This window comes from Aegilops tauschii, chromosome 6 (assembly GCF_002575655.3).
Source record: "Aegilops tauschii subsp. strangulata cultivar AL8/78 chromosome 6, Aet v6.0, whole genome shotgun sequence".
Classification (NCBI taxonomy): domain Eukaryota; kingdom Viridiplantae; phylum Streptophyta; class Magnoliopsida; order Poales; family Poaceae; genus Aegilops; species Aegilops tauschii.
The window spans coordinates 370148960-370173411 of NC_053040.3; the positions used below are offsets into that span (position 1 = coordinate 370148960).

The 24452-nt window shown below is 47.1% G+C and overlaps 2 protein-coding genes across 2 annotated transcripts; one reads left to right on the forward strand and one right to left on the reverse strand.

The window, feature by feature from the left end:
• Positions 1 to 14505: 14505 nt before the first annotated feature.
• Positions 14506 to 15790, forward strand: LOC109741371 (F-box protein SKIP31). Its single transcript, XM_020300452.4, has 3 exons — positions 14506 to 14746; positions 15005 to 15170; positions 15294 to 15790. The coding sequence occupies exons 1-3, from the start codon at positions 14668 to 14670 to the stop codon at positions 15496 to 15498; spliced, it is 450 nt and encodes a 149-aa protein (XP_020156041.1). The 5' UTR covers positions 14506 to 14667; the 3' UTR covers positions 15499 to 15790.
• On the reverse strand, positions 15749 to 19841 carry LOC109741370 (MYG1 protein C694.04c). Its single transcript, XM_020300451.3, has 7 exons — positions 19425 to 19841; positions 18653 to 18799; positions 18247 to 18345; positions 17319 to 17510; positions 17021 to 17140; positions 16501 to 16572; positions 15749 to 16212 (listed from the first exon to the last, which is right to left on the reverse strand). The coding sequence occupies exons 1-7, from the start codon at positions 19824 to 19826 to the stop codon at positions 15988 to 15990; spliced, it is 1257 nt and encodes a 418-aa protein (XP_020156040.2). The 5' UTR covers positions 19827 to 19841; the 3' UTR covers positions 15749 to 15987.
• Between the last annotated feature and the right edge of the window lie 4611 nt (positions 19842 to 24452).

Sequence of the window (24452 nt, forward strand, 5' to 3'; positions counted from 1 at the left end):
CAAAGCATATGGTTTTATACAGACTTTTGGAGAAGCCTGTATTTACAAGAAAGTGAGTGGGAGCTCTGTAGCATTTCTAATCTTATATGTGGATGACATATTGTTGATTGGAAATGATATAGAATTTCTGGATACAATAAAAGGATACTTGTATAAGAGTTTTTCAATGAAGGACCTCGGTGAAGCTGCTTACATATTGGGCATCGAGATCTATAGAGATAGATCAAGACGCTTAATTGGACTTTCACAAAGCACATACCTTGACAAAGTTTTGAAGAAGTTCAAAATGGGTCAAGCAAAGAAAGGGTTCTTGCCTATGTTACAAGGTGTGAAGTTGAGTAAGACTCAATGCCCGACCACTGCAGAAGATAGAGAGAAAATGAAAGATGTTCCCTATGCTTCATCCATAGGCTATATCATGTATGCAATGTTGTGTACCAGACCTGATGTGTGCCTTGCTATTAGTTTAGCAGGGAGGTACCAAAGTAATCCAGGAGTGGATCACTGGACAGCGGTCAAGAACATCCTGAAATACCTGAAAAGGACTAAGGATATGTTTCTCGTTTATGGAGGTGACAAAGAGCTCATCGTAAATGGTTACGTTGATGCAAGCTTTGACACTGATCCGGACGATTCTAAATCGCAAACCGGATACGTGTTTATATTGAACGGTGGAGCTGTCAGTTGGTGCAGTTCTAAACAAAGCGTCGTGGCGGGATCTACGTGTGAAGCGGAGTACATAGCTGCTTCGGAAGCAGCAAATGAAGGAGTCTGGATGAAGGAGTTCATATCCGATCTAGGTGTCATACCTAGTGCATCGGGTCCAATGAAAATCTTCTGTGACAATACTGGTGCAATTGCCTTGACAAAGGAATCCAGATTTCACAAGAGGACCAAGCACATCAAAAGACGCTTCAATTCCATCCGGGACCAAGTCCAGGTGGGAGACATAGAGATTTGCAAGATACATACGGATCTGAATGTTGCAGACCCGTTGACTAAGCCTCTTCCACGAGCAAAACATGATCAACACCAAGGCTCCATGGGTGTTAGAATCATTACTGTGTAATCTAGATTATTGACTCTAGTGCAAGTGGGAGACTGAAGGAAATATGCCCTAGAGGCAATAATAAAGTTATTATTTATTTCCTTATATCATGATAAATGTTTATTATTCATGCTAGAATTGTATTAACCAGAAACATGATACATGTGTGAATACATAGACAAACAGAGTGTCACTAGTATGACTCTACTTGACTAGCTCGTTAATCAAGGATGGTTATGTTTCCTGACCATAGACATGAATTGTCATTTGATTAACAGGATCACATCATTAGGAGAATGATGTGATTGACTTGACCCATTCCGTTAGCTTAGCACTTGATCGTTTAGTATGTTGCTATTGCTTTCTTCATGACTTATACATGTTCCTATGACTATGAGATCATGCAACTCCCGTTTATCGGAGGAACACTTTGTGTGCTACCAAACGTCACAACATAACTGGGTGATTATAAAGGTGCTCTATAGGTGTCTCCGAAGGTACTTGTTGGGTTGGCATATTTTGAGATTAGGATTTGTCACTCCGATTGTCGGAGAGGTATCTCCGGGCCCTCTCGGTAATACACATCACTATAAGCCTTGCAAGCATTGTTACTAATGAGTTAGCTGCAAGATGATGTATTACGGAACGAGTAAAGAGACTTGCCGGTAACGAGATTGAACTAGGTATTGAGATACCGACGATCGAATCTCGGGCAAGTAACATACCGATGACAAAGGGAACAACGTATGTTGTTATGCGGTTTGACCGATAAAGATCTTCGTAGAATATGTAGGAGCCAATATGAGCATCCAGGTTCCGCTATTGGTTATTGACCGGAGACGTGTCTCGGTCATGTCTACATAGTTCTCGAACCCGTAGGGTCCGCACGCTTAAAGTTAGATGACAATCGGTATTATGAGTTTTGTGTTTTGATGTACCGAAGGTAGTTCGGAGTCCTGGATATGATCACGGACATGACGAGGAGTCTCGAAATGGTTGAGACATAAAGATCGATATATTGGATGACTATGTTCGGACACCGGAATGGTTTCGGGTAGTTTCGGACACATACCGGAGTATCGGGGGGTTACCGGAACCCCCCGGGAGACTAATGGGCCTATTGGGCCCTAGTGGAGAAGAGGAGGGGCGGCCAAGGGCAGCCGCGCGCCCCCTCCCGCCCAGTCCGAATTGGACAAGGAGGGGGGCGGCGCCCCCTTTCCTTTCCCCCTCTCTCTCCTTCCATCTCCTCTCCTACTCCCACTTGGAAGGGGGGAGTCCTACTCCCGGTGGGAGTAGGACTCCTCATGGGGCGCACCTAGGGTGGCCGGCCCCCTCCCCCTCCTCCACTCCTTTATATACAGGGAGGGGGGCACCCCTTGGAGACACAACAATTGATCTCTTGATCTCTTAGCCGTGTGCGGTGCCCCCCTCCACCATATTCCACCTCGATAATATCGTAGCGGTGCTTAGGCGAAGCCCTGCGTCGGTAGCATCATCATCACCATCACCACGCCGTCGTGCTGACGGAACTCTCCCTCAAAGCTCGGCTGGATCGGAGTTCGAGGGACGTCATTGAGGCTGAACGTGTGCTGAACTCGGAGGTGCCGTACGTTCGGTACTTGGATCGGTCGGATCGTGAAGACGTACGACTACATCAACCGCGTTGTGCTAACGCTTCCGCTTTCGGTCTACGAGGGTACGTGGACACACTCTCCCCTCTCGTTGCTATGCATCACCTGTTGGGGATCGTAGCAGAATTTTAAAATTTTCCTACGCTCACCAAGATCCATCTATGGATATACTAGCAACGAGGGGAAAGGAGTGCATCTACATACCCTTGTAGATCGCGAGCGGAAGCGTTCCAATGAACGTGGTTGATGGAGTCGTACTCGCCGTGATCCAAATCACCGATGACCGAGTGCCGAACAGACGGCACCTCCGCGTTCAACACACGTACGGTGCAGCGACGTCTCCTCCTTCTTGATCCAGCAAGGGGGAAGGAGAGGTTGATGGAGATCCAGCAGCACGACGGCGTGGTGGTGGATGTAGCGGGATGTCGGCAGGGCTTCGCCGAGCTTCTGCGAGAGAGAGAGGTGTTGCAGGGGAGGAGGGAGGCGCCCAAGGCTGTTGTACTACTGCCCTCCCTCCCCCCCTTCATATAGGCCCCCTGGGAGGGGGGCGCCGGCCAAGATCCCATCAAGGGAGGGGGCGGCGGCCAAGGGGGGAGACTTGCCCCCCAAGGCAAGTGGGGCGCCCCCCACCCTAGGGTTTCCAACCCTAGGCGCAGGGGGAGGCCCATGGGGGGCGCCCCAGCCCACTAGGGGCTGTTTCCCTTCCCACTTCAGCCCACGGGGCCCTCCGGGATAGGTGGCCCCACCCGGTGGACCCCCGGGACCCTTCCGGTGGTCCCGGTACAATACCGGTGACCCCCGAAACTTTCCCGGTGGCCGAAACTTGACTTCCTATATATAATTCTTCACCTCCGAACCATTCCGGAACTCCTCGTGATGTCCGGGATCTCATCCGGGACTCCGAACAACTTTCGGGTTTCCGCATACTCATATCTCTACAACCCTAGCGTCACCGGACCTTAAGTGTGTAGACCCTACGGGTTCGGGAGACATGCAGACATGACCAAGACGCCTCTCCGGTCAATAACCAACAGCGGGATCTGGATACCCATGTTGGCTCCCACATGTTCCACGATGATCTCATCGGATGAACCACAATGTCGAGGATTCAATCAATCCCGTATACAATTCCCTTTGTCAATCGGTATGTTACTTGCCCGAGATTCGATCGTCGGTATCCCAATACCTTGTTCAATCTTGTTACCGGCAAGTCTCTTTACTCGTACCGCAATGCATGATCCCGTGACTAACGCCTTAGTCACATTGAGCTCATTATGATGATGCATTACCGAGTGGGCCCAGAGATACCTCTCCGTCATACGGAGTGACAAATCCTAGTCTCGATCCGTGCCAACCCAACAGACACTTTCGGAGATGCCCGTAATGCACCTTTATAGTCACCCAGTTACGTTGTGACGTTTGGCACACCCAAAGCACTCCTACGGTATCCGGGAGTTGCACGATCTCATGGTCTAAGGAAAAGATACTTGACATTGGGAAAGCTCTAGCAAACGAAACTACACGATCTTTTATGCTATGCTTAGGATTGGGTCTTGTCCATCACATCATTCTCCTAATGATGTGATCCCGTTATCAATGACATCCAATGTCCATAGTCAGGAAACCATGACTATCTGTTGATCAACGAACTAGTCAACTAGAGGCTTACTAGGGACACGTTGTGGTCTATGTATTCACACGTGTATTACGATTTCCGGATAACACAGTTATAGCATGAATAATAGACAATTACCATGAACAATGAAATATAATAATAACCATTTATTATTGACTCTAGGGCATATTTCCAACAGTCTCCCAGTTGCACTAGAGTCAATAATCTAGTTACATTGTGATGAATCGAACACCCATTGCGTCCTGGTGTTGATCATGTTTTGCTCTAGGGAGAGGTTTAGTCAACGGATCTGCTACATTCAGGTCCGTATGTACTTTATAAATATCTATGTCTCCATTTTGTACTCTTTCACGAATGGAGTTGAAGCAACGCTTGATATGCCTGGTCTTCCTGTGAAACCTGGGGTCCTTCGCAAGGGCAATAGCTCCAGTGTTGTCACAGAAGAGAGTCATCGGGCCCGACGCATTGGGAATCACCCCTAGGTCGGTAATGAACTCCTTCATCCAGACTGCTTCCTGTGCTGCCTCCGAGGCTGCCATGTACTCCGCTTCACATGTAGATCCCGCCACGACGCTTTGCTTGCAACTGCACCAGCTTACTGCTCCTCCATTCAAAATATACACGTATCCGGTTTGTGACTTAGAGTCATCCAGATCTGTGTCGAAGCTAGCGTCGACGTAACCCTTTACGACGAGCTCTTCGTCACCTCCATAAACGAGAAACATATCCTTAGTCCTCTTCAGGTACTTCAGGATATTCTTGACCGCTGTCCAGTGTTCCATGCCGGGATTACTTAGGTACCTTCCTACCAAACTTACGGCAAGGTTTACATCAGGTCTGGTACACAGCATGGCATACATAATAGACCCTATGGCCCAGGCATAGGGGATGACACTCATCTTTTCTATATCTTCTGCCGTGGTCGGGCATTGAGCCGTGCTCAATTGCACACCTTGCAATACAGGCAAGAACCCCTTCTTGGACTGATCCATATTGAACTTCTTCAATATCTTGTCAAGGTATGTACTCTGTGAAAGACCAATGAGGCGTCTTGATCTATCTCTATAGATCTTGATGCCTAATATATAAGCAGCTTCTCCAAGGTCCTTCATTCAAAACACTTATTCAAATAGGCCTTTATACTTTCCAAGAATTCTATATCATTTCCCATCAATAATATGTCATCCACATATAATATGAGAAATGCTACAGAGCTCCCACTCACTTTCTTGTAAACACAGGCTTCTCCATAAGTCTGTGTAAACCCAAACGCTTTGATCATCTCATCAAAGCGAATGTTCCAACTCCGAGATGCTTGCACCAGCCCATAGATTGAGCGCTGGAGCTTGCATACCTTGTTAGCATTCTCAGGATCGACAAAACCTTCCGGCTGCATCATATACAACTCTTCCTTAAGTAAGCCGTTAAGGAATGCCGTTTTGACGTCCATCTGCCATATCTCATAATCATAGTATGCGGCAATTGCTAACATGATTCGGACGGACTGCAGCTTCGCTACGGGTGAGAAAGTCTCATCGTAGTCAACCCCTTGAACTTGTCGATAACCCTTAGCGACAAGTCGAGCCTTATAGATGGTCACATTACCATCCGCGTCTGTCTTCTTCTTAAAGATCCATTTGTTTTCTATGGCTCGCCGATCATCGGGAAAGTCAGTCAAAGTCCATACTTCGTTTTCATACATGGATCCTATCTCGGATTTCATGGCTTCTAGCCATTTGTCGGAATTCGGGCCCGCCATCGCTTCTTCATAGTTCGAAGGTTCACCGTTGTCTAACAACATGATTTCCAGGACAGGGTTGCCGTACCACTCTGGTGCGGAACGTGTCCTTGTGGACCTACGAAGTTCAGTAGTAACTTGATCCGAAGCTTCATGATCATCATCATTAACTTCCTCCCCAGTCGGTGTAGGCACCACAGGAACATTTTCCCGCGCTGCGCTACTTTCCGGTTCGGAAGGGGTGACTATCACCTCATCAAGTTCCACTTTCCTCCCACTCAATTCTTTCGAGAGAAACTCCTTCTCCAGAAAGGACCCGTTCTTGGCAACGAAGATCTTGCCTTCGGATCTGAGGTAGAAGGTATACCCAATAGTTTCCTTAGGGTATCCTATGAAGACGCATTTCTCCGACTTGGGTTCGAGCTTTTCAGGTTGAAGTTTCTTGACATAAGCATCGCATCCCCAAACTTTTAGAAACGATAGCTTAGGTTTCTTCCCAAACCATAATTCATACGGTGTCGTTTCAACGGATTTCGACGGAGCCCTATTTAAAGTGAATGCGGCAGTCTCTAAAGCATAGCCCCAAAATGAGAGCGGTAAATCGGTAAGAGACATCATAGATCGCACCATATCCAATAGAGTGCGATTACGACGTTCGGACACACCGTTTCGCTGAGGTGTTCCAGGCGGCGTGAGTTGTGAAACGATTCCACATTTCCTTAAGTGTGTTCCAAATTCGTGACTTAAATATTCTCCACCACGATCTGATCGTAAGAACTTTATTTTTCTGTCACGTTGATTCTCAACCTCACTCTGAAATTCCTTGAACTTTTCAAAGGTTTCAGACTTGTGTTTCATTAGGTAGACATACCCATACTTAATTCATAAGTGAGAGTGAGAACATAACGATATCCTCCGCGAGCCTCAACACTCATTGGACCGCACACATCGGTATGTATGATTTTCAATAAGTTGGTTGCTCGCTCCATTGTTCCGGAGAACGGAGTCTTGGTCATCTTACCCATGAGGCATGGTTCGCACGTGTCAAATGATTCGTAATCAAGAGACTCCAAAAGTCCATCTGCATGGAGCTTCTTCATACGCTTGACACCAATGTGACCAAGGCGGCAGTGCCACAAGTATGTGGGACTATCGTTATCAACTTTACATCTTTTGGTATTCACACTATGAATATGTGTAACATCATGTTCGAGATTCATCAAGAATAAACCATTGACCAGCGGGGCATGACCATAAAACATATCTCTCATATAAATAGAACAACCATTATTCTCGGATTTAAATGAGTAGCCATCTCGAATTAAACGAGATCCAGATACAATGTTCATGCTCAAAGCTGGCACTAAATAACAATTATTGAGGTTTAAAACTAATCCCGTAGGTAGATGCAGAGGTAGCGTGCCGACGGCGATCACATCGACCTTGGAACCATTCCCGACGCGCATCGTCACCTCGTCCTTTGCCAGTCTCCGTTTATTCCGCAGTTCCTGTTTTGAGTTACAAATATGAGCAACCGCACCGGTATCAAATACCCAGGAGATACTACGAGTACTGGTAAGGTACACATCAATTACATGTATATCACATATACCTTTGGTGTTGCCGGCCTTCTTGTCCGCTAAGTATTTGGGGCAGTTCCGCTTCCAGTGACCACTTCCCTTGCAATAAAAGCACTCAGTCTCAGGCTTGGGTCCATTCTTTGACTTCTTCCCAGTAACTGGCTTACCGGGCGTGGCAACTCCCTTGCCGTCCTTCTTGAAGTTCTTCTTACCCTTGCCCTTCTTGAACTTAGTGGTTTTATTCACCATGAACACTTGATGTTCTTTTCTGATCTCCACCTCCGCTGATTTCAGCATTGAATATACCTCAGGAATGGTCTTTTCTATCCCCTGCATATTGAAGTTCATCACAAAGCTCTTGTAGCTTGGTGGAAGCGACTAAAGGATTCTGTCAATGACCGCGTCATCCGGGAGATTAACTCCCAGCTGAGACAAGCGGTTATGCAACCCAGACATTCTGAGTATGTGCTCACTAACAGGACTATTTTCCTCCATTTTACAACTGAAGAACTTGTCGGAGACTTCATATCTCTCGACCCGGGCATGAGCTTGGAAAACCATTTTCAGCTCCTCGAACATCTCATATGCTCCATGTTTCTCAAAACGCTTTTGAAGACCCGGTTCTAAGCTGTAAAGCATGCTGCACTGAACGAGGGAGTAATCATCAGCACGCTGCTGCCAAGCGTTCATAACGTCTTGGTTCTCTGGGATTGGTGCTTTACCTAGCGGTGCTTCTAAGACATAATCTTTCTTGGCTGCTATGAGGATGATCCTCAGGTTCCGGACCCAGTCCGTATAGTTGCTGCCATCATCTTTCAGCTTGGTTTTCTCTAGGAACGCGTTGAAATTGAGGACAACGTGGGCCATTTGATATATAATACATAGTGTAAAGATTTTAGACTAAGTTCATGATAATTAAGTTCATCTAATCAAATTACTCAATGAACTCCCACTCAGATAGACATCCCTCTAGTCATCTAAGTGAAACATGATCCGAGTTAACTAGGCCGTGTCCGATCATCACGTGAGACGGACTAGTCAAGATCGGTGAACATCTCCATGTTGATCGTATCTTCTATACGAATCATGCTCGACCTTTCGGTCCTCCGTGTTCCGAGGCCATGTCTGTACATGCTAGGCTCGTCAAGTCAACCTAAGTGTATTGCGTGTGTTCCGAGGCCATGTCTGTACATGCTAGGCTCGTCAACACCCGTTGTATGCGAACGTTAGAATCTATCACACCCGATCATCACGTGGTGCTTCGAAACAACGAACCTTCGCAACGGTGCACAGTTAGGGGGAACACTTTCTTGAAATTATTATAAGGGATCATCTTACTTACTACCGTCGTTCTAAGCAAATAAGATGCAAAACATGATAAACATCACATGCAATCAAATAGTGACATGATATGGCCAATATCATTTGCTCCTTTGATCTCCATATTCGGGGCACCATGATCATCTTCGTCACCGGCATGACATCATGATCTCCATCATTGTGTCTTCATGAAGTTGTCACGCCAACGATTACTTCTACTTCTATGGCTAACGCATTTAGCAACAAAGTAAAGTAATTTACATGGCGTTATTCAATGACACGCAGGTCATACAAAATAATAAAGACAACTCCTATGGCTCCTGCCGGTTGTCATACTCATCGACATGCAAGTCGTGATTCCTATTACAAGAATATGATCAATCTCATACATCACATATATCATTCATCACATCTTCTGGCCATATTACATCACAAAGCACATGCTGCAAAAACAAGTTAGATGTCCTCTAATTGTTGTTGCAAGTTTTTACGTGGCTTGAATAGGTTTCTAGCAAGAACGTTTCTTACCTACGTAAAACCACAATGTGATTTGCCAATTTCTATTTACCCTTCATAAGGACCCTTTTCATCGAATCCGTTCCGACTAAAGTAGGAGAGACAGACACCCGCTAGCTACCTTATGCAACTAGTGCATGTCAGTCGGTGGAACCTGTCTCACGTAAGCGTACGTGTAAGGTCGGCCTGGGCCGCTTCATCCCACAATGCCGCCGAAACAAGATACGACTAGTAGCGGCAAGAAGAATTGGCAACATCAACGCCCACAACTTCTTTGTGTTCTACTCGTGCATAGTAACTATGCATAGGCCTGGCTCATGATGCCACTGTTGGGGATCGTAGCAGAATTTTAAAATTTTCCTACGCTCACCAAGATCCATCGATGGAGTATACTAGCAACGAGGGGAAAGGAGTGCATCTACATACCCTTGTAGATCGCGAGCGGAAGCGTTCCAATGAACGTGGTTGATGGAGTCGTACTCGTCGTGATCCAAATCACCGATGACCGAGTGCCGAACGGACGGCACCTCCGCGTTCAACACACGTACGGTGCAGCGACGTCTCCTCCTTCTTGATCCAGCAAGGGGGAAGGAGAGGTTGATGGAGATCCAGCAGCACGACGGCGTGGTGGTGGATGTAGCGGGATGTCGGCAGGGCTTCGCCGAGCTTCTGCGAGAGAGAGAGGTGTTGCAGGGGAGGAGGGAGGTGCCCAAGGCTGTTGTACTACTGCCCTCCCTCCCCCCCTTTATATAGGCCCCCTGGGAGGGGGGGCGCCAGCCAAGATCCCATCAAGGGAGGGGGCGGCGGCCAAGGGGGGAGACTTGCCCCCCAAGGCAAGTGGGGCGCCCCCCCACCCTAGGGTTTCCAACCCTAGGCGCAGGGGGGAGGCCCATGGGGGGCGCCCCAGCCCACTAGGGGCTGGTTCCCTTCCCACTTCAGCCCACGGGGCCCTCCGAGATAGGTGGCCCCACCCGGTGGACCCCCGGGACCCTTCCGGTGATCCCGGTACAATACCGGTGACCCCCGAAACTTTCCCGGTGGCCGAAACTTGACTTCCTATATATAATTCTTCACCTCCGGACCATTCCGGAACTCCTCGTGACGTCCGGGATCTCATCCGGGACTCCGAACAACTTTCGGGTTTCCGCATACTCATATCTCTACAACCCTAGCGTCACCGGACCTTAAGTGTGTAGACCCTACGGGTTCGGGAGACATGCAGACATGACCGAGACGCCTCTCCGGTCAATAACCAACAGCGGGATCTGGATACCCATGTTGGCTCCCACATGTTCCACGATGATCTCATCGGATGAACCACGATGTCGAGGATTCAATCAATCCCGTATACAATTCCCTTTGTCAATCGGTATGTTACTTGCCCGAGATTCGATCGTCGGTATCCCAATACCTTGCTCAATCTCATTACCGGCAAGTCTCTTTACTCATACCGCAATGCATGATCCCGTGACTAACGCCTTAGTCACATTGAGCTCATTATGATGATGCATTACCGAGTGGGCCCAGAGATACCTCTCCATCATACGGAGTGACAAATCCCAGTCTCGATCCGTGCCAACCCAACAGACACTTTCGGAGATGCCTGTAATGCACCTTTATAGTCATCCAGTTACGTTGTGACATTTGGCACACCCAAAGCACTCCTACGGTATCCGGGAGTTGCACGATCTCATGGTCTAAGGAAAAGATACTTGACATTGGGAAAGCTCTAGCAAACGAAACTACACGATCTTTTATGCTATGCTTAGGATTGGGTCTTGTCCATCACATCATTCTCCTAATGATGTGATCCCGTTATCAATGACATCCAATGTCCATAGTCAGGAAACCATGACTATCTGTTGATCAACAAACTAGTCAACTAGAGGCTTACTAGGGACACGTTGTGGTCTATGTATTCACACGTGTATTACGATTTCCGGATAACACAGTTATAGCATGAATAATAGACAATTACCATGAACAATGAAATATAATAATAACCATTTATTATTGCCTCTAGGGCATATTTCCAACATCACCATGATCCTGTGTGTGCGTAGGACATTTTTTGAAATTAATACGTTCCCCATCAAAAACGGGGGGGGTGCGGGAGTCCGGACATGCGACACGTCGCTCTCTGCCCCTCTGGCCCACCTGGAGCCCACGCTCTTGTAGCATCCTGCACTGTTTCCGTGCCAACCCCCCCCCCCCCCCACTCTCTTCTTCCACCCCCTGCCGCTCTCCGCCCAGATCCCGCTCTTTTCTCCCACCCTCCCCTTCCTTCTGTCGCTGACGCATGGAATCGTCGGAGAACCTGTCAGATATGGAGGCGGCGATGGTGCCAGAGGATCCGAGCATCACGCTCACCCAAAAGATTAGCTCAGCTACGCGGCAAACTCGCTGCATCAAAGTGGATGCCACAAAAGGAGGAGAAGCTCAAAAAGCGGTTGGCCGGCGGTGGGCCTGGTGGTGGCGTTGGACATGGTGGTCGTGGTGGTCATCGTGGATGTCGCCAGACAGGTGCACCCACAATACAGACTACGTTGTGGCCAGAGAATTACAAGCCTCCGTACTACTACACCGTCAAGCAGCTCGGAACCCCCGCCGGTAAGGTGACTTTCATCGTCGACATTAACGCTACGCCTCTCTTCTCTGAGTTTTATTCGCCGTGACTCGTTCGGGCACGGACAGCTGGTGGGGAGCAGATGGGTGCCCGCACGCTGTTTGCTGCAATGCCTAGAATGGGGGAGCCGGCGTACGACGACCAGGACAGGGAGATGCTCAACATGATCCACAACGGAGGCAAAGAAGGAGGAGGGGCCTATGAGGACGGGGCGGTGGAAGACTCGGATCCCACCCAGTCCGGCAACTACCATCAGCAACAGTTCTACACCCAGACGGCCACGCAACAGTCCTACACTACGAGATCATGTTCTAGTCCATTACGTGAACATGATCATACCATATCGTGAGTTTACCATGTATAGCTGGATTGACTTGTGGTGCAAGTTTGTAAACGTATATATACTGATCAATGTAACCATCGAGGCTAGCAAGGTTCTGCAACCTGAACTTATTTTATTACATCGTATCAGAGAAGAGGTCTTGAGTTCAAGACCCGACAGGGGCAATTAAGTTGGAGTCCCCTTTCGGTCCACATTTAAGGCTGAGGGAGCCACACGTGAGGGGGAGTGTTGACGTATAAATATATTGCCTAGTCTCTTCCATCAGATCGGTCTTTTGGTTGCATTGGTTAGAGCATGCACTTCTACACTACACCCAGACGGGCGTGGACACACAACAACAGCATTGGGCCGCCGGACAACAGTAGCTGGAGGGGGAGGAGGAGGATGGGGATGACAGCGAGGACAATGATCCCGCCGATACAGCTGCCAATCTGAAGAAGAAGAAGGGTAGAGGAGAAAGCTTCAACATGCGGGAGGACGAGCAGTTGGGCGGTGCACGGTTGGGCACTAGCCTTGATCCTCTCCATGGCACGGAGCAAAAGGGCACAACCTTTTGGAACAACATTTACATATGGTTCCATGAACACAAGCGTCTCGTGCCCTACTCCGACACGGTCATCCGCAACCGTGAATGGAAGTCCCTCAACCATCAATGGTACACCATCCAAGAGGTCGTGTCCAAGTACTGCAAGCACTTGAAGCATCTCATCGTGCAGTGGCCTAGCGGTGCATAAATCACCGAGCAAGTAAGTTGGTCACTAGTCGGACATGCATTCTTTTGTTGCTCACGGATACACATAGTTTTGTTAATCACTAGCTGGACATGCATTTTGTTTTGTGGCTCACTAGCTAGATATGCATTGTTTTGCAGCCTTCTCGTGCTTGTTTGGTGTACAAGAAGTTGGAGAAGAAGGACTTCACCGTCATGCATTGTTGGTTGAAGTTGAATGGGCAACCGAAGTGGAACCTTTTCATAGCCAAGACCGCCGCCCAAGCCAACAAAAAAGAAACTGGTGAACCTACCGACCCAACCCAAGAACCGTCGAAGAAGGTTAGAAAAAATTTACCAGGGAAGAAGTGGGAGGAGGAAAGGGCGAAGCGAGAGTGCGGCGGCCAAGCTAACGGAGAGGTTCAAGGACATCTTGGCGAAGAAGGAGGAGGCATGCGTGAAGCGCTCGGACATCAAGGAGGAGAAGAAGGCGGAGAGGTTCAAATCGTTGATTGAGGCGACGGACAAGAAGCTCAAACTCGAAGAGAGGAGAACCATGATCGAATAGAGGAAGGTTGCGCTCGAGGAAAAGAAGGTGAAGATCGCCGCCAATGCGGAGGACGCTAAGATGTTGACATTGAATGTGGAATCTTTGGATGCCGACGCAAGAATGATCGTGCAGCGGGAGAAAAATCAGTTGGCGGCGGCGAAGAATGAGGATGCGGCGAAGGCGACGGAGGAGGATGGGAAGGTTGTGTATGCGGCGGCGGTGGCGACGGCACCTTGATCGGGAAGCACATGGCTGGGATTGCTGGTCCGATAGAGCAGAAAATTACACGGATTACCGGATTGATGTTCTTTTAGATTCGGACATGTAAAAGATAAACATACTTGACTTTTTTTATAGTGATCGGGCATGCTATCGACGCGATGTGTGGATCGGAGTAAATTTAAATTTAAATTTATCAATAGATATATATAGAATAACATTGAATGACGGTCTCGCGTTCATGCCCTTCCAGATAATTTGTGGATTGCATTTGGAGATTACCGTGGAAGAAAAAAAAACCGAGCAAGCCAGTCGCGCCGGCCACGGCAGAGCGGTGGTGGCACACGTGACGCGATCTGCGTGTTGGCGCGAGATTTGCCAGATGCGGGCGTGCCACCGCATGCGAGGTGTCATATCGCCGCTCTATCTACCACCACGAGCGCACGACGCAGGCAAAAGACAACCCGGGTATACGCCGCCCCTCTGACCGCCAGGGACACCACGCACCGCCGGCCTCCGTGGGACCCGCGCGTCAGCCACGAGAAGGCCCGGCCGTCTCTGCTTTCTACTACACGGGGAGGGACCGCAAGCCGTTGCATCTATCTAACCACCGGGAGGCGGGGCCAACGACCTTTGCTTCCCCTTGCCGCATGTTCCCCTCACGTCCTCCTCACCCTCTTCCACTCCTCACCGCTCGTCATCGTCGTCGTCGCGCGCTCGCTCTCCCTCGGAGCTCCCCGTGATTCCCCCGATGGACGTGCTGCCAGGGGAGCTGTGCTTCAAGATCTTCCACCTCCTCGATCACCAGTCCCTCGCCGCCGCTCCCCAAGGTTCGCTCGCTCGCCGCCTTCAATCAAACTCCTCCGTTACTTCTTATATGTCAACATCCTATTATGAGCTAGGAGTATCGAAAGTCCTCCGTTACTTCTTCCGTTTCAAAAAAAAAGAGTCCTCCGTTGCTTCTTATGTTGCCATGGCATCCTTCTTGGTTCTTCCTCGGCGGTCTCCGTTACTCCTTATCATGGCATTTCCTGTTCTTCTATAGCATAATTCAGAGCTTGCGGTGGCCTGAATTGCCGAAATTGTAGTTTGCCGGAAGTGGAACGCGTTGACCTGCGACGACGAGCTGTGGCGCAAGCTGTTCCAGGACAGGTGGGGAGCGGACGCCACGGCCTTCTACGCGCCGGAGCCGGAGGGCGCCAAGCCCTGGAAGGACGTCTTCGTCGTGCAGGACCGATGCGACCGATACGGCCTGTAAGTTCCTCGTCACCACAGACTTCACTACCGTACTTCAGAGTTCAGCGTAGCATACGTGAATGAGTGTAGTATGTGAGCGACTCGAAGGCCATCCATCCCCTCCCTTGTGTTGTCTTCCAGGGGCGTCAGGATCATCAGGGAGGGAAACGACTACTACCTGATCTACCAAGGCGAGATCCAAAGCTACCTGGGCACGAGCTGCGACGCCAAGGACGCGCAGCCGCAGGGCGCTGAAGCGGAGAAGCGGCAGATATCTGACCGGATCCTCTTCTTCCTGGGGGACCTGGAGACTGCTTATGCGGACGCCAAGCGTGTCAAGACGTGACCGCGTCGTTCAGAACCCAAAACTGTTGAAATGTCTGTAAAATTCTTGTCCTTGCTTTGCATAGCTCGTGCATAAGGTTGTATCTAGTCTACGTACAGGCATCCCATAGTGTTTCACCGTCGTATTCTTCGTCTGCAAATTACTATTCAGATGTTCACCTTTTACTAATCTTCTTGCAGCTGCCAAACTGCAGATAATGTAAGATACAGTTATTCAGTCGCTTATGCTTGTAGCAGTAATGAAACACTGGTGAAGGGCAAGAAATTAATGAGTTTCATCGTCTTTCATCAAATATAACTCTACTTGTTCAGCCTCATACGGATAAGATAACCAATCTCTGCTATCAGGTGGATGTTTTATGCCACGGAACGTACATATTCAAATGCCAACTAGTCAATGGTAAAATTGGTGCAAGTGCAGCGCTGCATATGAACCTCAATCAGTCGTAGCATGGGTAAGACTGTTTTACTGCTTGTTGCTTTGGTTGAATTAGCATTTGAGGGCGGCTCTTGCCATTTCCAGCGCTCCTTCGTAGGTCTTGTTCCCACCAATGAAGCCACTCATATGGATGAACACACAGCCAGGGATGCCGGTTTCCTTCGACAGTTCATCATCTCTCATGCCCCTCCACTTCTCTGGAAGAGCCTTCCGGCTCTCGAATCTGTCAGGTGCAACAGAGACGGCCTGCACTCGCCAGCCTTTGCTCCTCTCATCCTGCAGTTATGCAGACGAAGCCAACATATGTATGAAATCTGGTGAAACAAAAAACATGCTAGGAAGAAACTAGTTCAAACAAAAAAAACGAAAACATGCGAAGAAAGTTTATCGCAATGCTGGCTGCAAAACCAGCATTATTACAACTTTAAAGCATTACACCACTTCATTTCCATATTAGCATTCTTGGTGGTTACTATGCACAAGTGTACTCACACTGTCCAAAGAAAACTAGAAGTACTCGACGAAATTCATATTGGATAACCCGGAAGGGGCCACATTTCTTACCTCATACAGCACATACTTGGTCAGAGGATCAGTCTTCAGCTCCTGCTCTAGCTCAAACAGATGAAGTTTCCACTGCCATAATGGAGAAGCGTTCAGGTTAATGCACCGGTAATTTTAGTATTATCACATCACACTTCAATACACCAGGCAGTTAATAATTAAACAAAGCACTTGCTGAAATAAGTTTAAAGAAGAAAAAACATAAAACTAGTAATAAACTAATAAATATTGAATAACTAATGCAATCGGCAAAAAAGCAGCAAACATCCTGGGCCGGTACTTCGAAGCATCAGCTAAAGTTCTTGTTATGTAACAGTTTTCAACACTTCTACAGCATGATAAAAACATGGCTTCAGGTGGAAAACGCAAAAATATTGAGCACACTAAAGACTGGCATAACCAGACTAGGTATAACATTTAATCATTTATGGCTTCCATGCGCATCACAGACCAACAGAACAAAAACACAGTTGTGCATAGGACGAAAATGGATATAGTCCAAAAACTACCAAGATCTTACCGGGCAGAATCTATCTAAAACCATGATTTCTCCACTTGGATCAACATTTCCTCTTGACAGCAAACACTCCATGACAATAGATCTTGCAGGTAGCCACGACTTAACATGAAAGCGGACACTCTGGCAATGAAAGCGAAAATATAGTCATACAAACAGGAGATGTTCTGCTTAGGGACTAATGGAATTCAGGACAGCCCCATTTGGAAAAAAAACAGAGATATAGCACACATAGTTTAATAAGTCCTTAAGCAGTGGATGAATAGAACACATCAACTGACTAAACAGGCATAAGTCATACCTCCATAAACTCACTTCCGGCAAGAGCCATCGCCTGTTGAAATGCAGCATTTTCCTTCTCAGGTGATTGATCTGGATCAGTCCAGTCTGGATTAAGGCGCCCAACACGTGAAGACAAGTGTGTATTGTTCACATACTTGGGGGTTTGCTCTGTATCATATTGATTGATTCCATTATCGATTGCATCAAGTGCCTGTTACATAAAAGATATTGCTTCTTTGGCACATCATATTGTATTGGGTAATTAAGACAAACAGTAGACAAACAAACAAGCGAATAAAATAAGGACAACGGGATGTGTCTCAGAAAATTGATGGCAGATACCAATTCATATACTGAGGTTCTCTACGCCTTATTAACTTGCAAACCTTTGAGGGTAAGTATAGAACTTGTCAACTGATTGATAATGTAGGCCTATATTACCCCTGGAAGAAACATTTCTGAACCACACAGCCAGCTACAAGCAGCCGACTGCAACCATGTTTAGCCAACATACAGTGCATCTTTCCAAACCAACCCCAATTAAGCCAACCCGCATCTATACGTTAAAGCTAACTACAGACTCTAAAGGATCATGAGCAGGTTTAATGCTAGAAAAAACGAGATCTGCCTAATCATTTCGGTAGATGAAGTAGTGGGAGGTCACGAAGGAAGTAAGGGGGCATGTTAAGTTGATAATTTCGAACATTGTAGCAACACAAAAACAATTCAGGAACAAGTGTAGATTCTGGAACTCCCTCCCTCAGTATCCCTATGCTTACGCAATCCTAAGTTCATAAATTAAATTAAGAAAACTAAGCTGATAAACTTCACAGCTGGTACTGCTAATTCTTAGTTAACAGTCATGCTCCTACCCTTTAATCAAAGTTTCCATATTAAAAAAAGTACAAATATAAATTTCACAGCTGGCTATGAGTTTAAATTCACACCTCAACAAAGCTTTTGTATATGGCAAGATACACGCGGTGAACATCTTCATGCTCCTCATTAAGCTGAAGCTCCTTTGCAATTATCTCCTTACCAAAATGCTGCAGTATAAAAAAACAAATGATAAGCAAACCATCATTTTAACATTTGGAATATAAAGTAACAGTTACAGTCGATCAGTTGCATCTTATAACCTTCAATGAACTAGCAAATTGTGAAAAGGCTGTGCATACATAAGACAAAGTTTGCTATGAAAATTCATAATATCCAGTAACAAATCCCCCAATGAGTCCACCTAGTTATGTAGTGCGATTGGTACCCATTTGAAGCAGATGTTGCCAATTTTACAACTAGCTTCTAATGGAAAAGAATTATTGTTTCAAGATCCTCATAATCTATGGGAAGTACCTTGTAAACAAGCCCAGCACTGCTAAGTTTCGTGTTAAAGCCATGTCCAAAGACCTCGTTGAAGCCCTTCTGGTGATGATCATAGCGATGCCGGCTGGGATCATAGACACCACCAACGTCAAGCACGGCCTCCAGCGAATCAAGGATCTAGAGAAGTTCCACAAGAAAAGGTAATATAGAAATAAGCGCATAACTGAATACAATAGATGACAATGCATATTTTTAAATATTTTTGCTGCATCATATACAAGTGGGATTTCGTAAGCAAACCCAACCAGATGAAGTGCAGCTGCCCACATTAAGACAACTTCATAGTCTCACATAACACTAATTGTAGAACTGACACGAACTGCAAACTAAAAGGGGCCATGAGATAAGAAATCATGCTATTTAGACACAAGAAAACATCTTAACTACATGGCAATAGTAAGCATGAGATGTGGACAAGATGGAGTTCATGACTTTCTGTAGTAGATGACACTAGGAGATCGTAGCACACAAAAAAAAAAGGAATTGCAGGGTTTCAGTTTACAGTTTCACATTCATACTGTCATACAGTACCTATCCAGATGCAAAATTAAGTCCAATAATGAGTTAAAGCAGTATATCCGGATGTAACTGCAAGCTAATACATCCCGAAATTTTACAAATCTTAGCAAGCAAACGGTGCTCCCACACAGGTACACCTGGCCGAAGCAACCACCACGTAATTCGCTGAAACATTTCTTGCAGGAAATGGCAGGCCAATCGAGCCAGCGAAGAAGCGACAGACCTGGGAGTCGCGTGTGCGGACGACGTCGGCGCCTGCGAACTGGGAGGTGAGGCGGATGAGGAAGCAGCCGAGCGCCTCGTCGCAGTGGAAGCTGCCGTTGTGGGTCCCCACGCGCCTGCCGTTGCCCGCGCCGTTGGAGGAGTCGGCGTCGCCGGCGGCGGACGAGTAGACCCTCAGGCGCTTGGGCGAGGTGGCGCCGGCGGCGGCGGCCATGGGGAAAGGGTTTAGGATTTGGGGTCGCACGCGGGGAAGGAACGTGACGACTCGCTGCGACAGCCTCCAGGCGCAGGCGGCGAGCATTATAGTCGCGCGGACGATGGGCTGCGGTGGCTTCGGGGTGGTGTGGAGATGTAGGGTTTTGAGGAGGGGATTTTGGGCTTTTGGCAAGTCGGCCAGACGCATTGCCCGACCCTTTCTTTTTTCCATTCGATGGCATTGGCCAACTCTTATTTTTTTGCAGGATATTTTACTATAAATTTTCTAAAAAAAAGTAGGAGTACTATAGATTTTATTTTTAGGGGATATTTTACTTTTTTCTATTGCGAGTACTAGATATTTTATGTTTGCAGGTTTTCGTGTTGTCAAACTAATTCAAACTATGTTTGAACAGCGTTGTTACAAGGTTATATTCATAATTCAGAATACGCTGACCATTAGGCTGACAACGTGCTAAACTTCTTTTCTTCCATACAACAAAATTTCTTTCACTAGATATAATTCACCATACGTTGTAACGGGTGCGTAAATATTCTAGTAGTTAGGCCGTCATTTATCAGCCTATATGTTTGTCCAAAAAAATTATCAGCCTATAATAATTCGATTGTGTAAAAATAAGACTTTATTTGATAAGCACTTAAAGCATTTATTGTCTAACCAAAGAAAACGGTTTATTTGGTAAGTAAAATAAGAGGTAGGTCGGTTGAGGCGATTTTTAGGAAAAACGGTGTAAAAATCAGATATGGGGCACAAAAAATCAAAAAGGGGACAAAAAAGGAGGGAGAAGTTGGAGGAAGGATGAGCGGACCAAAGAACCCTATATTTAAAAAAAATGAGAGATACAATGACAACACGGACTAGATTCTTAATGTTCTACATTGTTGTAGTGGAGTATTATTTGCCTTGCATTGCATTTTAGTTTCTATAAGTTTTTTTGACTGCATTTTACCCCCCCCCCCCCCCCCCCCGTTCCTAAATATTTGTCTTTCTAGAGATTTCAACAAGTGACTACGTACAGAGCAAAATGAGTGAATCTACACTCTAAAATATGTCTATATACATCTGTATGTGGTAGTCCATTCGAAATCTCTAAAAAGACAAATATTTAGGAACGGAGGGAGTAGTTTCTATAAGTTGGCATGATGACATTGATCTGTTGAGTCTGATGTTATCTACAATGGAAAAAATGTCCCAGAATGAGTCAAGGAAAAAAAAATCCTAGAGCATTTGTGCCCAAGAGGAAGAAAAGGATCAAACTGGAGTCACCGTTTTCATTTACCCATCAAGTCATTAGTAAAAAACAAGGGCCTCAAAAGATCTAGTGTTGCATTGAACATAAATCAGTGGGACGATGTATCTTACACCACGAATAAAAAAAATAAAAAGAATAAAAATAAGTCCCTAGATTTTACAGGGGGACCTGAACTGAGATATAGAAACACAATGGGGTCCCTAAGCAACTTCCATCTCCCATCTTGGGACGAACCGGTTGGGGTGATAAGACCTCTATAGTAACATCACCAACATCACCTACACGCCGCCTCCGAACAAAAGCTGAAACTTCCTCATGTGGAGGTGTTTCTCACAACGTACCTAACAAAAGTGCGGGAACCACAGTTTATTTGTATGGTAGTGAGACATAACTTTCGGTTGCTGGATGGACATGGGACACAGATTTTACCCTTGTTCGGGCCCTTGCGCGGTGAGTTAAAACCCTAATTCTACTTGTCTATAATTATATCACTAAGTGATCACAATGATCAAGTGCAATGTGTGTTCGTCGAGTTCGAGTGAACTTGACAAGTTGAGGGTGCACAATCTAGACGAGATGTCTCGATCGGATCTATCTTGCTAGGCTAATTCGGTAAATCTTGGGCTTCGAGTGGTCTTGGCATCGATCGAACATGTCCCTGCTCCAGTTGGGTGGCCACATATTTTTTTGACTATTTACTGCATGGCAAAAACCCCATGGTCCTTTATTCCCCAAAAGCAATCATTACAGACATAAACTACAAGTATATATAATTATACATACATACCTACCAAGACTCACGTACAAGATGTAAGGTTAGGTGAAATCAGTCTAACTAATGTAAAGAAGAAATCCAGTTCATAAGACCATCTCTGTGTTTACATTTAGTCCTATGAACTAGCAGAGTTATGTTATGTATAAAATTCCTCCTCCAAGAAGCAAAAGTGGACCTTTCACATTCCTGAAAACATTGTCATTCCTAATGATCCAAATATAGGTTGTCTCTCCCACCAACACCTTGTTCTCCTAGTTCGCCTCGTCTTCAGAGTCATGGTCACCTTGGGCTCCCTAGTAAGGAAACCGGGGGTGGCACATTTATAGAAGTCGATTCCCTCGGCGTGGGGCCCTTTTGTTATGCCTTTTTGGGCTTTTATGGCCCAAACATGGGAGGTGCGATAGGGTGAAGTACAAAAATCCTCCCCCAGGCAACCTCCCATCATCACTTGTGATGAAGTCGCAAGGATTGCGCTCTCGTGTGGACTTTCGCTGAAGTTGCTCAGGCGCATAGGTGAATGACAAGGAAAACGTTAGCTCTTGTGTTGGATTTAGTGTCATATTTATTATGGGACGAGGAAATGCAGATTCCTCTTATCAAGCTAGTCTTTCACATGGTAGGGAGAGGCAAGACCTTATGTAATTTTGTGGTGCTCCATGGCCGTTACTCTATGAACCAAGACACACTAGTTTAGCAGGCCGGTGTTACGATGCGATTGGAACATTGCAGGTTTAGCCAACCTAAAATTGCACGATAGTGATTGTAAACAAGGAAACATTGACAATAAAGAAAAGAAGATACCCTTACAAAAGCTCATTATGAAGGTAGACGCCGAGGGCCTCCTCAAGCTGACTAAAGAGAAAAAAATGGTTTCTATAGGTTGCCTATTTATGCCGATGGTGCGTCATTTTTTGCCAACTCAGACGTTGATGAGATGTGTACTATTGTTGAAATTCTGAGGTGCTTCGCCAATGCTAGTTGTATTCTTAACCAACCTGAAAAAAGACAAGAATCAATTCGTTACCGAGTGGTTGGTTTGCAAGATTGCCTCCTTCACTTCCCGATGAGGACAAGATGTTTCTCTTGCACCTTAGGAAGCTAAAAAATAAAATGATTTCCAACCCCTTATTGATAAAACGGGGTCTAAGCTAGGAGGTTGGAAAAGTAGAAACGTCACCCGTACTGACAGAGTTACTCTTGCACAATATGTTCTTGTTGCCATCGACATCTTCCATATGTTCGTCCTCTTCCTACCCAACTCATTGACGAGAACATGGTTTGTCACCCCAAGGAGCTTGACGGTCTCTCGGTGTTGCTAGATTTGGGAGTGTGTTGTGCCTCTATTGGCAGGGTTTCCTTGGACCACTCCGGACAGGTCACGGGGTCCTAATGATATGGATCTATTCAGAACGGTCACCACCATCACTATTGGGGATAGTACTCCAATTTTTCAATTATGAGGCTTAAGCACGGGTCAAGGAGCCACTGAATGACCACTGAATGCACTCCATTGGAGTTGTCAATTCTACTCGGCACAAAGCTCCAAAATGTTCAATGCGAGCCACAACTAATTAATGAGTCCATCGTGTGGTATGCTTCGTCCTCTGGCTAGTACTTGGCATCAACAAGTACCATCTTCAGTTTGTTGGCGCCATGGTGCCTTTCTGTTGGGGATCGTAGCAGAATTTTAAAATTTCCTACGCATCACCAAGATCCATCTATGGAGTATACTAGCAACGAGGGGAAAGGAGTGCATCTACATACCCTTGTAGATCGCGAGCGGAAGCGTTCTAATGAACGGGGTTGATGGAGTCGTACTCGCCGTGATCCAAATCACCGATGACCTAGTGCCGAACGGACGGCACCTCCGCGTTCAACACACGTACGGAGCAGCGACGTCTCCTCCTTCTTGATCCAGCAAGGGGGAAGGAGAGGTTGATGGAGATCCAGCAGCACGACGGCGTGGTGGTGGATGTAGCGGGGATCTCGGCAGGGCTTCGCCAAGCTTCTGCGAGAGGGAGGGTGTTGCAGGGGGAGAGGGAGGCGCCAGGGGCTGTGGTATTGCTGCCCTCCCTCCCCCCACTATATATAGGGACCCCTGGGGGGGCGCCGGCCCTGGGAGATCAGATCTCCAAGGGGGGGGCGGCCAAGGGGGAAGGGGGGGTGGCTTCCCCCCAAGCCAAGTGGGGCGCCCCCACCCCTAGGGTTTCCAACCCTAGGCGCAGAGGGAGGCCCAAGGGGGGGCGCCCCAGCCCACTAAGGGCTGGTTCCCTTCCCACTTCAGCCCATGGGGCCCTCCGGGATAGGTGGCCCCACCCGGTGGACCTCCGGGACCCTTCCGGTGGTCCCGGTACAATACCGATAACCCCCAAAACTTTTCCGGTGGCCAAAACTGGACTTCCTATATATAATTCTTCACCTCCGGACCATTCCAGAACTCCTCGTGACGTCCGGGATCTCATCCAGGACTCCGAACAACTTTCGGGTTTCCGCATACTTATATCTCTACAACCCTAGCGTCACCGAACCTTAAGTGTGTAGACCCTACGGGTTCGGGAGACATGCAGACATGACCGAGGCGCCTCTCCGGTCAATAACCAACAGCGGGATCTGGATACCCATGTTGGCTCCCACATGTTCCACGATGATCTCATCGGATGAACCACGATGTCGAGGATTCAATCAATCCCGTATACAATTCCCTTTGTCAATCGGTATGTTACTTGCCCGAGATTCGATCGTCGGTATCCCAATACCTTGTTCAATCTCGTTACCGGCAAGTCTC

What these genes read in the sequence shown, in the direction of transcription:
- LOC109741371 (XM_020300452.4), top strand. Translation starts at nt 14,668, where the DNA reads ATGGACGTGCTGCCAGGGGAGCTGTGCTTCAAGATCTTCCACCTCCTC. An exon ending in CCTCGCCGCCGCTCCCCAAG is followed by an intron (nt 14,747 to 15,004) that starts GTTCGCTCGCTC and finishes CCGAAATTGTAG; the next exon opens with TTTGCCGGAAGTGGAACGCG. An exon ending in CGATGCGACCGATACGGCCT is followed by an intron (nt 15,171 to 15,293) that starts GTAAGTTCCTCG and finishes GTTGTCTTCCAG; the next exon opens with GGGCGTCAGGATCATCAGGG.
- LOC109741370 (XM_020300451.3), bottom strand. Translation starts at nt 19,826, where the DNA reads ATGCGTCTGGCCGACTTGCCAAAAGCCCAAAATCCCCTCCTCAAAACC. An exon ending in TCCGCACACGCGACTCCCAG is followed by an intron (nt 18,800 to 19,424) that starts GTCTGTCGCTTC and finishes GAACTTCTCTAG; the next exon opens with ATCCTTGATTCGCTGGAGGC. An exon ending in TATACAAAAGCTTTGTTGAG is followed by an intron (nt 17,511 to 18,246) that starts GTGTGAATTTAA and finishes TTTATGTAACAG; the next exon opens with GCACTTGATGCAATCGATAA.